Raw genomic sequence first — 15848 nt, forward strand, 5'->3', positions numbered from 1 at the left:
GCTCCTCTCCACAGGGCCAACAGTCCTGCCAGGAGCCTGCTCCAGTGCAGGCTCTCCAGGGGGTCACAGTTTCCTTCAGGGCACATCCACCTGCTCCAGCATGGGGTCCTCCACAGGCTGCACATCTGCTCTACCATTAACCTCCATGGGCTGCAGGGGACAGCCTGCCTCACCATGGTCTTCACAGGCTGCAGGGGAAGTGCACCTCCTCCCCCTCCTTCACTGACCTTGGTGTCTGCAGTTGTTTCTCTCACACATTCTCACTTCTCTCTTCTGGCTGCTGTTCCACAGCAGTTTTTTCCCCTTAAATATGTTACCACAGAGACACTACCACCATATTGGCTCAGCTTTGGTTGGCAGCAGGTATGTCTTGGAGCCAGCTGGCATTGGCTCTATCGGATATGGGGGCAGCTTCTGGAATCTTCTCACAGAAGCCACCCCTGTAGCCCCTCTGCTACCAAAACCTGGCCACGCAAACCCAATACAGATGTAAATCCAGAAACCTCACTGACAAAGCAAGAGCAGCATCACCAGGGAAGACACAGACCGGTACATCCCTTTGGAAGGGGGAGACCAGCTTTACAGGTATTGCTTCCCATCTTCACCTCTCTGCTCTCACCTCTACAACAGTCTCCATAAGCAGAGTGGTTACTGTAGTGGGGGGACCATGAAAAAACTTAACACACATTAACACAACCAAAGAGATGATTTTATTCAGCAGTTTGGTGTAAAGAGTTGTTTCTTTGCTGGCAAGACTTCTTGCCCCTTGAGGACTGTCTAGTACCAGACAGGAACTTGTTTGGATATTAGTTCTGAGAAAGCCAAAACAAGCAACACAACCAAATGCTCTCAGCAGTGACAGTAAAGCAGTTTGAGCTTTGTTTTCCAGCTTTTCTGACTAATCAGGAACCCCATTTCCTTGTTTCAAACTGCTACATTTCTCACCTGGGAAGGAAAGCTAGACAACTGCTTTACCTGCACCCACAGAGGCAGTAGCTGCTGACCCACCAGCTGCTGAATGTCCTTCTTAGACAACTTTTAATTTCAGCCCCACTACTATAAGCTGGTGAAGCTCAATGTTACAGGATACAATGCAAGGCAATCTGCCCTGGTCCTACTCATCATCCATCTAGATATTTACCAGCTACATCTCTCCACAGCATCATTTTTTAAAGTAAATGTATGTAATTAACGTAGTTGAGCACCTCACAGAGAATTCCAGGAGTTAACACTGGACCCAAATTATATGTTTTGGTCATATAAAGTTAACAACATAATGTAGACAAATGTCATCTCCTTCAGGGTCCTGATGAACTAAAACCTCCTACTGAAAAACCTAAACTGAGGCAACAAGCTGAGTCATTTTCCCCTCCTGAAGTCCAATGCTCCCAGCTCCATGCTGTAACATGAGTTTGGAACCCCAGGCTTGGTTTTTGCAACAAACCAAAAATAAGCCACAGGAAAAATGCAGCACATATCACCACTGCAGCCATCTGCCTGGAGACCTCTGGTTGTTCTGCTCAACACAGTGTTCATATGCGCCTACAGGAACAGGCAGCACCTGGGCTGGCAGGATCCAGCAAGTTCTTCATCTGCTGAAGCCAAAGAGCATGAGAGATGGGAACCATGAGACTGGGAGTTATATTTGAGGGTTTTATTAGTTGTTCTTCTGCAGAATCAAAATATTTAGCAAATTACTTTAAAGATTCCTCAAGATTGCTGATGCTTTATGTATTTAGAACTTGAACAATGTACAAAGCAATACTTTGAACTATCAAAACCAACCCAAAACCTGATTTCTAGTACTAGATGTTATTATGTAATTCTATAGCAGTGTGAGAAAAGGAACTAATGCAGTGAGTATATTGGTTGTAAAGAAAGTGCTTGAAAGAAACCTCCTGCATCACACTGAGTATTATTTAAAACAAAAAGATAACTGATTTCCTAGAAGGGCATTTTCTTGAATATCCTACAGACCTGGGGGATTAAGAATATTGAGCCCCAGTTCTCTGCCTTCAGGTTCAAGAACCAACACAAGTTGCAGGTCCAGGTAGAGTTCACAGCTTACCTGTTTCAAGAGAACTTACATACCACTGAGCATTGGATGCTCATGTCTGGCAGAAGTGTTGGATGCATGGGTAAAAAAAAACCACAAGAGGAACAGCTTCTCTCTTTATGCAGAGGAACAGTTTCTGAACCAGTGTTTTACTAAGCTACAGACTTTCAACCAAAAAATAAAACTCCATTGCACTAAAGGTCAAATTTAACCAGTTAATCTGGACTATGACACAGTCAAGTAATTCAGTACAAGCAGACACCGTGAAAGCAGCTTCAAAGAACCAAAGCATCCTAGTTTCAGAACCAACTTAGTATTCTTCTGCCCAACTCCAGTGCAACAGTGAGGGGTAGAAACCACTCCTGTCTCTACCTATGTACAATTCCAGTAGAGGTTGGGCAGTCTAAACTCTCCGTGGTCAAGCTGGAAAAAGGAAACTTAGGAAAGGACACTTAAAAAATTTAATTTAAGAAAGTTGGCTCTCAGCGGAAAGAGAAATGTTAGTGATGCACGTGGGTGGGCTTGCTCAGTCACTCTCCCTTGTATGCAAAAAGCCGGACTCCTTTCTGCTGAGAGCAAGTCACACTGGATGTGAAGGTGGCGGGGCCAGTCCTGCTCTGTTGCACACCGAGAATCCAGGAATGTGTTTTCAGCTGGTTCCTGCACGGGCCATTAGATCTTCCAAAGCATCTTCCAAAGTGTTGTGTTGGTCATTGTTATGTAATAATAAAACCTCCTTAATGTCTTTTAGTTCAAAGCCCATTTCTTTAAATTGACTCATTAGTTGGAGAAGTTCTGTGATCTGAAAGACACAGACAGTCCATTATTTGCAAGAGAAAAGAGGATCAGTGCTTGGTGGAGGTTTAGCATAGAGACAGTCTTCAGAGATTGGGCACCCCACAGGGTGGATTCTTACTCCCCAAGTACAGCCTGTTCCAGCTCCATTTGGAGAAAGTCCACTCACACCAGAGCCAGCAGAGCTCTGGGTGCAGTAGCTCATGGAGCCTCACCTTCAGTCCCCTGTGTTTGCAGTCCTACATTTCCAAAATCCTCTTCAGCAAGGGCACCAAAGCTCAGTCTGTGGGGGTGCCTCTCCCAGTAGGAAACTTATCAGCCTAACCTAATTTGGACTTTGATTAATGTCACCCTGCTCCCTCATCTAGCAGCTACTGCTGCATCTGAATTTTTTTAAAGTTACTTTGACTTTGGGAACAGTACAGTAGCCCTTGCTATCAAAATGGCTCTTCAGATCTAGGGCAAACTTGGGGGATTAGCACAAATCCTATTGGACACACTGTGTACAATACTACAAACATCAACCACGAATCCTCCCTGAGCTTTGAAAAAATAAAGTAACAAGTAGTGAATCAACTGCTCAGACTTTTATGAACCCTCTGCCATTTACAGGGCCTCCACTCCATTTCGGGGGGGGGAAGGATGGGATACAGATAGACATGACATGACACCAAAAAACAGGTTGAAATGGGCAATCAGGAAATTAGCCATTTCCAATTTTGGGGTTAAGCCAGTAGCAAATGTGTTTCCTGAACTCAGTCACTTCTCCCATCTTCACACTGCTGTTCCTCTGTTTGCAAGCTCATCACTAAGTCCAAGAAAGGCAGGAAGGCATATATATGTCTGAGGGAGTTGGGTTGCACCTCTAAAGATTTCATATAATAACTTGACACACAACAGGCTGGCAAACTATAAAAGACCCTGATGTCCTCTGCCCTGGCTACCTGCCTCTGTACTTTTGGTGCTGGTAAAACAGCAGACAATGAACCAGACCCCAGAAAATATATTTTCCAGCTTCTTCCAGAGAGAGCATTAACCCGATTTGCTGAGCAGCCAGGCAGATGCGTTTGTACAAGGGAGAAAATTCATGGTCAGGGCAGACTGGCAGGGTTCAAAAGATAATTTGCTGCTTCTGAAACTAACTGTCTCTGTACCAACCACCTCACCTACAAGAGAACTCTGGGTTCAAAACATTACAACCAGAATAAGCAAGGTCTTTAAAAAATCCTTTCCCCATAAAAATGCATGCAAATGAGAGTGATAAAGCAACACAGAAGAATTTTAATGCTTTAACACATATCACTTTATCACTGCAAGGATGTCCTTCAGCAGTCAGTCAGTTTTGGAAACAAGGCAGCATTACCATGAAAGCCAGAATTACATCAGCCAGAGAAACTGCTGCTGGAATTCCTCATCACAGCACATTCTCTCTACTCCTTAGCACACTGCACCCTCACCTTCTCTTCTGAACACTGGTGCATTTCCAAAGCAGCTTCAACAAGAAGTGGATCAAAGCCCTTCTCACAGAGCTGTCCATGTGCAAATAGGTAATCCAAAACCTGTGGGGAATGAAGAAAATAAACTAAGTTTGCAGAGTGGCATTCACAGCATGCGGTTGAATACCGTCTCTGTACATGCAGAGGGGCTGAGCATGACTCTACCCCAGGCTTCACCAGGGACTAGATAAAGTTCTTCCTAGTAGAGTTGAGATGTTCTTTATGCAAGAGCTTGTTCAGAGAAAACAAACGAGCCCTGTCCTCCTGTGCTGTCCTACCAGCTCTGAACATCATCTTCCATTCTAGTCAAAACAGTCTCAGAAGTCTATCTTTAGCCTTCCGTGTCTGATCACTGAGCAGAAGTTTAACTGTGCTTTTTATACTGCAAGTTTTTAAAATGAAACTGTAGGTCCAGCAGTCAAGATATGTCATCTTTTAGCTTCCTCTCAGACAGCTACAAGAGCTGATGCAATATGAAAGCAGTCAGCCTTTTAAGATCAACTCAGCATACTGGTGAGTGAGCTGCAAGTCTTAGCTCACATACCCAGAAACTGCTGCCAAATTTCTTATCTGTCCTCAGCTTTGAGAGGTACAGGGAAAGGTCATATAGGTAATGCTAGGTACACAAAAGAACGCAGCCTACAAATATAGCAGGATTTAAAACCACCCTCCCAAGGGACATTTTTTCTATTTGATACTACATTTCACTCCAGCACACAGTTTAAACCGCTCTCAATGCATAGGTAGTAGGCAAGCAGATCAGCTCCACAAGCAAAAGTCACTGGGACACTCCTCTCCAGGCAACAGGTGCAGTCCTGCCAGGTGATGCTCTGTGCAGCACCCAGCCTGCCTAGGGTCAGCATGGAAAGTTTGGCCACACTCTCCCTGCTTTAAAATGTTTGTCTGAAGTGGATTCAAGACCCAGAGCCACAGTTCACCCTGCAGCACTTTATGCTATATGACCTTGTTTTAGCAAGCGTTTGAGGCAGGAAGCACCACAACCAGAGCACACAAAAGAAAGTTGGTCAGTGGTGCCTTGCGAGAGCCTTTCAGGGCTGTCGTAAGCCTGCAGGGGCCAATCTCTCTCTACAAGGAGAGACATCAGCATCATAACCGGTGCTCAGAACAAGGAAAGTTGGCTGATTTTTTTGTCGCACTGCACTAAGCATGGTGTAGAGCCATGCTAAGCTTCCTTTGGATGGTTTTGTGGCTCCTGGGAAGGCCCAGTACCTCTCCCAGCTTCATGTGGAGCTAAGGGCCCACCCCAAGCTCAGTGCAGCTCCAACCCAGCACCCACAGGTGTGGCTGACTCAAGCAGTCTCTCATCAGAAACATGCACAGACACTCCTTTCTTTGGTTTTGGGAGCCTTTACTGCCAGGTGACAGTTTCTCTACCAGTTAATATTGCAGCAGCTACAGGCTGCAACCCCTTGTTAGAATAAAAGTATTCCCCCCTATCCATTTTGCAAACCCAAGGTTGTTTCTCAGCAGAATCAACATCCAATCAAGGGTTTCTTCCCCATTGCACAAGATCTTACCTGGTCTATGTTCTGTCCCTTCTTCTTTATGGCTTTCAGGACATTCTCAGGCGAGTACCCCATGTTGACGACCATCTCTACGCACTGCGTCTCGCTAGCAGAGAGGACATGCTGCAGTTCAGGAGCAGGGCCATCCGACTGCTTTGTGCAGCTGGTGTTATTGGGCACTTTAGACACTGGAAAATTTTGGTGTGTTACCTAAAGGGGAAAACCCAGAGGCTAAGGTGATGGTCATCATTTGTATCCCCACATCCTGTTTCTAGCTAGCGCAGAACCAGGATACCCCATGTAATTAATCCAAGAGGCTTTCTAGACTGCCCTTGGGAAGTTACTCATTGTTAGAATGAAACCAAGCAGTGCGCATAGTCTGACTCCCACCATACTCTTTCTACCCTCAAATCAACAATCAACAACCCAGATTCTTCACAATATACCCTCTCCTACCGATGAACAAAAACATTTCAATACCAAACCTTATGATATAGTCAAATCCTATACCTCAGAGGAAGCATGGAGATTGCTTCCTTCGCTTCAAGTTTACTCATCACCTATGATTTTCTGTACTCAAAGGAACACTACTTCTGGAGATTTTCAGAAACACAATCCAGTGCAAGTACACAGGTATTTGGAAACTTACCACAGGGATTTCTGTTTCCTTGTAGTCTGGGTGTATCTGTTGGACAACACACGAATAAGATGACTATAAACATTATGCACCAGTGAGCAGAATTTGCTACATTTGGGGGAGAAGGGTTTTTATGGGAGAGATCTGGGAATAAATCTACCATACTAGGGAGACTTGTGGTCTGATCAGGCTTCCACATGTGAGATGCAGATGTTATGCAGTTGTGTGGAGTTATAGAATAGCCATCATAAGGATCGTTTCTTCTCTCAGCACTCTACAAAACCAGATTATACTCCAAGAAGGATGTGTCCCCCCTCATAATAATTGTAAGCTTGTTTATTCTGTCACTGTGACTGCTACATGTTCATACACGCTGGCTCCTGTTCAGCTCTTGACCCAGTGCTATGCTGCTGGAATGACAGTGATAATTTTAAAGTCATTGCCTAGAGATTTCCCTTGGGTTTTTTTGACCATGAGAAGGGGTAAGAGAAACATATACCCCTTTTCTACTCTCAAAGCACTGCATTTCATACGCCATATATGAGCAATGTGGCACACTGGCTAAAAAGAGCATGTGATTTTTCTACCAATGCCCAACACTTTGTCCCATTCCCAGTACACCAACAAGGCTGGGTAACGTTCCCTGCTGTACACTTGCTCCGTTTCTGCAGAACCAGGCTGCCAGAGGGCAAAACCAACCCACTGCTTTATACTACTTCGCCCAAGATAACAGCAGTACAAAGTCAGAACTTTGCCCCATCAAATCTGCATGTTTCAATTCATCCATTTAAAAGTCTTCCTGCATTTTAAGTCAAATTAGAAAAGACTGCAAGAAATTACTTTGGACCAAGAGCCTCCATTTTTTGCCCTTCCTTAATACCTTTTTAAGACAACATAGATTGCTTGAAAGCTTGTCCACTTCTTTCATAAAAGCCTTCTCTGGGCCCAAACTAAAAAAACAAACAAAAAAACCCAGAAAAAAAACCCCACAACCAAACCAAACAAAAACCCTTGCAACAACAAAAAACTGTTTATAGAAAAACAATTTTGAGAATATATATTAGGATTTTGGCAAATTCCATCTATTGGGGGGGAGGGGGAAAAAGAAAGAAAAAAAAAAAAAACAGGGCTTTGTTCTGCATTTCTGCCAATTTTCATCTCCAGGGTAAGAATTTATCTTCCAGGAGACAAAGCCCAAGAAATCGTGTTCAGTCTGATGGACTGGTTTACCCAAGAACCTCTCCTCATTGTGGTAGAGGGGTTCAAAGCTCTTCACACACCCCCTTCCTCCACTTTTGCCAGAGCAAAAAGCACTAGAATATGGGACACACTGAAATGGGGGTTTGGAGTAGCCCTGAAATCAGCTGGTTATCAAATTGAAGGATGATGCTTTGTTATTGATGCTGCAGCCAGGAAAATCAAAACTGCTTCTGACACCAGAAATTCAAGAGTCTAGGAAACCCAACTCCTCTTCCTCAACCCACTTGAGCTTGACAACCTGTGCCTGTGGTCAGTGACTTTCAGTGGAGGAGGGAAACACTTAAAGGAATTGCAGGGGACAAAGCCAGGACTGGTCATTCAGCAGCTGTGCTCCCTTACATCTTTAAACTTGCATTTCAGTGCCGTCAAGCAGCAGACATGCAGTGCTTTCAGTATGTGCTTGCACACTGTGCCTACTTTTAGGGACTTCATACAGAGGCTGGGTGCCCTGCCTGCAGCTGGTGTGCCCACACACATCACACTACTGCAGCGGTATATATTCTGAATGGTCCACCAGGAGTGCCCCATCCTCCTGTTATCAGATTTCTCTAAATAAAATGCATCATACTAATCGGGTCTCTGACCAGCTTTGTTTAATTCCAACCTGTTGTTTCCACTAGTCATTTCTCCCTCTGCCAATGCTGCAAAAAGCAAACCAGTGAGCTTCAAAAAAATACTCAGAGGAGAGGGGACAACCCAGGACAGAATCAGTGCAGCCTCAGAGAAATCACAAGTTTATTTCCATCCAAAAAAATATAGATCCAATTCACTGGTAAAGCATAAACTCCAGTGTAACTCCAAATCCGAAGTTACAATTTCTAGTCTTGTGAGAAAAAAATGTATATATAAAATCACTGGGACATATAATTGTCCTGAGGCTTTCTAAAAAAAGACAGGCTTATTCTTGTGTAACCTTGAAGAAATGGGGCGCATGACCCTTCTGCTTCCAGCCACAAAGATGACTGACTTCCTTCTACCATTTTCATACTCTGAGGATTTTTGTTACATTTACTTCAATTTCTTGCAGCTCAGCTGTCATTTTCCAGCCACTGGGACCATTTTGTGGAAATATGAAACAAGTATATTCTGAAGTCTTGGAATTGAAACAGAAAAAACTACTTCTGTCGGCATACTTATTTCTTGGTTTGCTACTTCCAAAGCAGAAATAGTTTCAAATTAAGATCTTTATTACTTCTCCTAGCAAGACTATTTTTTGTTTGTTTATGAGTTTGTATCTTCCCTTACAGCATTCTCGAGAATACACCTTCCCTCTTGGTCTTTAATAAGTTTTAATCCAGTATAGAGATTTGAATAATTAGAGTGAAAATTTGGCCATCTGAATGCCCATCTGAATGCCCATCTATCTAGTTGTAAATTATCTTTCATGTTAATCCCTAGAGATGTGTCATGTGTCATACTTTGAGGTTTCACCTCTGAGCTACATATGATCATACAGTCGCCTCTCAAACCTGTGATATGTAGCAGTGAGCATTTGCTCAGTGCATTGCTGCTTCTGCCAAAGTTTACTGTATTAAATTTGTTCTAGTGATCAATAAACAGCTGTTCTGCTGTGCTCTGACAAATACACTAGTTGCCAGAATACTGTATTTTGCAATTAATAATGCATTTACCTAAGCCTGAAGAGGAAAGAACAACAGGAGATAAGCAGTGTCACTTGTTTCAGAGAACATGGTGTCACACAAAAACCTACAGTATGCCAGTAAGGCCACAGAACCACTGAAGCACTGCTTATATTGGACAGAAGTGGCCAGATTATTTTAGAGCCAGCTAGAGGATTTGACTACACAGTTTCTACTAAGCTTCATGAGTATTGGTGTCCAGATCTTAGGTTCTTTAAAAAAAAAGTCCACAAGCTTACTCAAATCTCTGCTCTTATTCACAAAGAGACAAAGACAACAGCTGGTGTGAAGTTAAGTGTCCCCAAAGTAATTTTAGAACTTGCTACAAGTTTGAGGAAATGAAGTATCAAACTCCTGTCTCAAAGCTGTAAAGCAACCAACTGTAACATTAGTGATCTGAGATGATCCTCAAGACTGCTTTTGGTATCCACAAAGCAATCCTTCCACCCTCCTTTACAAGGAAGAGGGTAAATACCAGATTTCAGACCACCATCATTTTCATCCTTTTAAAGGTTAGATTTTAAAAGGGTCTTGGGAAGAAAATAAAAAAAGACAAACAATTCTTTCACTGTAGGTCAACTGCAAGCACTTTTTTTCTTCCCTGAATAACATAGCACGTGAGTGTTTTTTAATCTGTTATTGCTTCTATTCCTTGAAAAGCCTGCATTTCCCATTATTTCCAGCAAATAAAAAAGCAAGCCGAGGAACAAATCTAGCAGAGATTTAACTCAAAACCTAAGAGCAGTTCAGAATCTGATATATCTAAGTTGGATAAGACAGAATGCAGGACTGTACAAAGAAGATCTCATACACTTAGCTCAAAGGTGTGCAACTATGAACGAGAGCTGAAAAGCTGAAAGAAAAGTCACCAGAATTGGTCTAAAAATACCAGATTTGGAGGAAACCTGCAGAATAATAATCTGAGGTTCAGAAATGCCAGCATGAAGACCTGTTCGATTGATCAATTTGCCACGTAAATGAAGAGGAACTACCACACATGACCTACACACCACTCCCATTAAATGAACCTAAAACCACAGGACATTTTAGAAGCAACATTTGCCTCCGCACCTCCACATCTCCCCAGCAACCCCGATTCTAATCTATTGCATGTTTACCATAGTTGCTGTGCTTTGAGATGATGATTCTTCTTTACAAACTGTTGACACAGCCAGGGAAGGCATCCTGGATGAAGAGGATAATGTTGATGTCTCCATGCCACTGTCCTCATTTAGAGCGGAAAGACCAACCATATGGTGTCCATTCAGTTCACTAGCTTTACTCTGAGCACAGGTCTGCAAAGAGCTGAGCAAAGTGCCATTGCGGAGACAGGTAGTGCTGTGGAAAGTGCTCGTGAGCTTTGATGATTTTTGATCACTCTCATCGGAGTCAAGTTTAGGAAAGGACAGGGATTTGATATTGCTCACTGAAGTGATAGGGGACAGGGACACTTTGGAAGACAAGGACACCTTTTCACAGTTTCCCAACTGCGGTAAAGTGATAAGGCCATTGGGTTTGTGAAGGGTTTTGAAGTCCAACGTGGCCCTTTCTATAGTTGCCAGAACTTCCTCATCTTGCAACACAGACTCAGACCCTCCTTTGGGCAAAGTACTATCTAACAGCTGGGCAACAATTGGCCCAGTAGTACCGACATGAATTTCAAGAATATTTTTTAATTCCTCCTTATCATCGATAGTTTTTAATTCCAGTTTGTCAAATGGGTCTTCTTCACATTCAAAATCAGCTGGGTTGAAGTCTGCTTTTGGACGAGGTGGACTGAGAACCTTTTGCTTCACAGCGCTGCTATTGGCTGGCATGGGAGTAAGAATATTATTGTGCTGTAGGCTAGCGAGAATGGGGTTAATAGGAGGAGGCATGGCCTCAGGGCAAGGTCCTTCTGAGAACCCCATTTTGTTGCTGACCTCTGGAGCTGCTTTTGAGTTCGCTAGCGCTTCTTCTGCCTTGTGTTCAGCTTCTCTCTGAGCCGCTTCAATTTTTTTGATATCTTCAGCCCACTCAACTGTTTTCTTTTCCAGTGAGAAGTCATACTGACCAAGGGTGGAGGGGAAAGGAGAGGAGAAAAAAGATAAATTATAAGGATCATAGCCACTACTACTTCTAACAGCAACACAAGTAACATAGAATAGGAGCTACATGAATTGCTATGGACAGGCATCAATTTTTTCCCAGCATCTTTTGTAACCAACAGACTGGCAAAACTAGAAGACACCATTTTGCCTCTAGCAGCAAAACCTGTCTATAGTCTGGATTAGAATATCATATTTTGCCTCCTTCCTACATTTAGTTTTGCTTTAGAGCTACTGATCATCCCAAGATCAGTTTCATAGTCCTCCTGTAAGCCAAAACGTCTTGCTAACAATTTTTTTTTTCCTTAGTCTTGCTTTTCATCTTGCTAAATATCTTTTTGAGAATGAAGTAGGTCAATGTCAATGTAGCTTCTGGAATGTGCAGCTGAAGGTTGGTGCTTTTGTGAAGAAGAAAGGGGTTTGAAGATAAGACAGTAATAAATAAGACAGTTGGGGCCTATTCTTGAAGATAACAGGAACAAGGACAGGACAAATTAAAACAAACCAGCTCAAGACACAACACAGCTGCACAACACCTCCTAAACAGACCTTTGTGAGCATGCGTGAGCACTGAGGGCAACCAGCAGACACGGTGAGGAAGACTGCCAACGACCACCAGGGACCCCTCAAGACCACCACCCAGCAAGAAAGTGCATGTGTGATTAGGATGCAGATATTGTAATTAGTTCCAGGAAATCTAATGCATATGTAACTCATTTCTCAGAAAAGTTATGAATATGTATGATCTCACTGTATATTAGCTGCCACTTATAGATCTGGGGCGCACTCACCTTTGAGAAGCTATTTGTGTGTGCGCCCAGCGCTGCAATAAACAATGCCTGCTTGCTAACACTCCAAAACGAGTCTTAGAGAGTTCCTCTGCTGGATTTTAGGGTAACACTCCCACCCTCTCCCTCCAAGACAACAGATGTAGCAAGGGGAAGTCTAATGCGTTACTAGATTGACAATCATACCCAGACCTGGCACCACTGAACTACCCCCTGCTCACAACTTCCACAAGTCATTCAAGACTACAACAGAGTATTTTTGCATCTGAAGACCAATACGGTATTACTCAGTCCTCCCTAAAAGATTCCTAAGGAACTTAATATTAAAGTTTTACACCCACTAGTTTAAGAGGTATTGGTATTCTTACCCCAGTCCCAATGGCTCACCAGCCAAAGGGGATATACTGGCTACACCAATGATGACAACTATCTGCAGTAGGAGATTTTGCTGCAGTTACTGGCATGCCAGAATCCCACAAGCTTTTCTCATTTAACATCAGCTCCTTCAGGGCCAGGTTAGCACAGGAAGGCATTTGTAAGTTACTACAAGTTTACTGGCCACTGTAGTGGCCTGGTTGAGAGGACAAAATTCTGAACAGATTAAATCTACCTAAAACATAATATCTTATGAAGAATGAACAACCTCAAATACTATTTAAATAACCACAAAATGTTCAGAGAACACAGCCTACAAGCTAAGTCCAAGGTATAACCTACCTGTGACTCACAAGAAGTAATAAGATATCCTTGCCAGGATAATAGTACATAACCAAACAGGAGTGCTCTTGCCATGGGACTGCTAGGTCATACAAATACCTAACTCTAAAGAGCAACAAACCAGCAAGCCTTGCTAGGCCTCTACTAGGCTTTTCTGTGACTCACTATGTGTTGTGTCACATCCTAACCCATAGCGGGCTCCAGTGAGATCCTGAAGACCTGTTGTCTCAACTGTATAACAGTTTTCCCTTCTCTTAGCTCTAAGACTCCAAGAGGTATGATACACAATTTATCAGCAAGGTAACTTTGAAAAACAACTCACTGGCAGAAGTGCTGGGCACTACTCATTATGCATTCTTTGCTATCTGAGCAGAGCCATCATAGTTTTTTGTGTGCGTGTATATGGTTGTATATATAAAAAATGGGGGGTATTTATATAAAAATATATGACTAGAGAATTTTGTTTTCCTGCACTTTTTTTTTTAACAGCTCTCACTACAGCTGTAAAGAAGTCAAATTGCACTGCAAGATGCATAGTCTACATAGTCACATCATATTATGCAAGGTATTGCAGTCCAATTTGGCATACCATACTTGAACCTCAGCTTGTCAGGAAAATGGAGACATTGCACAATGGAGCCAGCAATAGGACATTAAAGTCTCCTTTAGCTCTCCCACACCAGCTTAACTGGGTGGAAATATGTGTATTAGGACAATCAGGTAATCATGTAATGGTTATAATGAAAAAGCCATGATGTAAGGTAATTCAGTTATTCAGCTCTCCAGTGGATGAGTTGCAGAGCAAGGAAAAAAAAGTGCAAAACCAAAAAAAAAGCAGAACCATCTACAAGAATCTGTCACAGCTGAAGTGAAAACAATCATCAGTTTGGACTGACCAAGGAAAATCATGGATCCAAATGAGAAAACATAGTTTAATTAGATTTTCTGTATCACAACCTGCACTTGGAGACTAGATTTTAATATTTACGCTAAAGCAATTGATTTTATGCTACCAAGAGATTATGGTAACAGAGACATGCTCCTCAAAGACCTGGAAGCCATCTGTACCAAGCTGTAACCTGTTTGCCCTACAGCTAGAAAAGAATTCCCACTCAGAACTGAAGAGAAAACAAGAACTGGAAATTTATTTCTTCATCCCACCATTGTGAGAACCCATAAAATATGGTCATAGAAACACTTGTTACCCTCAAACAAGATTCTGCAAGTATGCCATACCATGGGTGTACCAGTTCTTACCATTTTTCCTCTTAAAAATGCTACTCAAATTTAGTCAAGGTAACATTTATAACTATTTACACAAAAACATTGTGCTTTTTTGAAGTAGATACACTAAAATAAATGCTATTAGGCCTTTTAAAGCAATAAGAAGTAGAAACTTTTTTGCACAGCCTATCATATTTTTATCTTTCTATACATTCTAACAGATCTTCTGCAACTACTGCCTGACATATGAAATGACACTATAGGACTGACAAGACTAACATTTGAACACATGTGCAAACTGTGACTACTTGCAATTTACAGCACGACATGTTGGGGGCCAGGGGTGAGGGGGAAGAGAGCAGAAAGGCAAAACACATGATCACTTACCTGGGCTTCTCTGATAAGCTGAGAAGAATCAGGCAGGCAGAAACCAACGGGTAATCCAACCTTCGACGGGGTTTTGAATTTGTCTCCTATCTTAAATGGGACATCATCAAGATAACTGAAAGGCCCTAAGACCAAAAGAAGAAATTGTATTTAAAAAAGTCTTACAAGTTTAATGCATTCAATTAAGACTCATATTTCTGTTATTTGGGAGCTATTTTATCTCTGCTGCCCCAACTACACCAGGCGACTCAATACAAAGGAAGTTGCTTGACCAGAAACATGTTGAATCTGTTTGGACTTTATTGCCTCAGTTTCGGTGTTTTGGTTGGGTTTTTTTAATATTCTAGGTCATAACTATTAAAAAAAAAAAACAAACAACACACGCAACACAACAATCCAACAACTGAATAGATTTTGAAGTCAATATACCCAACATTTTAGCTTCCCTTGTGGCAAGACTATGCCTACACAACTGGAAGTTGAAACTCTCCTGAACACTGTATTCTCTTATGTCTCTATAAAAAGAACCATCATTTTTGTCATATTCAAAACAGGCTTTAAAATAACCCAACTTTAGAGCAGCTAAGACAAACTAAAATCCAGGTTTTGGCATACAAGTAGGAAGTAACATTTGGACAGAAGTGGTCACAAGGGCAGTGACCTAGTCTAGACACTCCACTTTAACCAGATGTCCTGGTTTTGGCTGGGATAGAGCTAATTTTTCTTCTTAGTAGCTAGAATAGTGCTGTGTTTTGGATTCAGTACAGGATTGGGTAAGAGAAGAATGTTGTTAATACACTGATGTTTTCGGTTGTTGTGTGCTGGGTTTATGTGTGTGGTGGGGTTTTATGGTAGTGGGGGAGGGGGCTACAGCAGTGGCCCCCTGTGAGAAGCTTCTCAAAGCTCCCCCGGCTCCAAGTCAGACCCACCTCTGGCCAAGGCCGAGCCAATTAGGGATGGTGGCTGCGCCTCTGAGATAACATATTTAAGAAGGGGAACCTGGGAGGAGGAGTTGTAGTTGTGAGGACACCTATGCAAACACCAAGGTCAGTGGAAGAAGGAGGAGGCAGGGGGTGAGGTGCACCAGTGCAAAGACTCCCCTGCAGCCCAAGGTGAGAGGGCAGGCTGTCCCCCTGCAGCCCATGGAGGTCACCGGTGGAGTAGATATCCACCTGCAGCCCATGGAGGACCCCACACTGGAGCAGGTGGCTGCACCCAAAGAAGGCCAGGACTCT

General features: G+C 42.7%; 1 protein-coding gene across 6 annotated transcripts in view; it reads right to left on the bottom strand.

Annotated features, from left to right (window-relative positions):
- Positions 1–687: 687 nt before the first annotated feature.
- The window catches only part of LOC141917554 (ubiquitin-associated protein 1-like), an 84722-nt gene continuing 69561 nt past the window's right edge, over positions 688–15848 (bottom strand). For 4 of the 6 annotated variants that reach the window (XM_074810814.1, XM_074810811.1, XM_074810813.1 and 1 more), the window contains 6 exons: positions 14614–14738; positions 10529–11458; positions 6523–6558; positions 5886–6083; positions 4309–4410; positions 688–2858 (listed from right to left, as the gene is read on the bottom strand). In XM_074810814.1, the coding sequence (XP_074666915.1) occupies positions 2706–2858; positions 4309–4410; positions 5886–6083; positions 6523–6558; positions 10529–11458; positions 14614–14738 (1544 nt within the window). In that variant the 3' untranslated portion in view covers positions 688–2705. The remainder of the gene's footprint in view (positions 2859–4308; positions 4411–5885; positions 6084–6522; positions 6559–10528; positions 11459–14613; positions 14739–15848) is intronic. The other 2 variants (XM_074810816.1, XM_074810817.1) reach the window with 2 other exon arrangements.

This window comes from Strix aluco, chromosome W, assembly GCF_031877795.1.
Source record: "Strix aluco isolate bStrAlu1 chromosome W, bStrAlu1.hap1, whole genome shotgun sequence".
Taxonomy (NCBI): domain Eukaryota; kingdom Metazoa; phylum Chordata; class Aves; order Strigiformes; family Strigidae; genus Strix; species Strix aluco.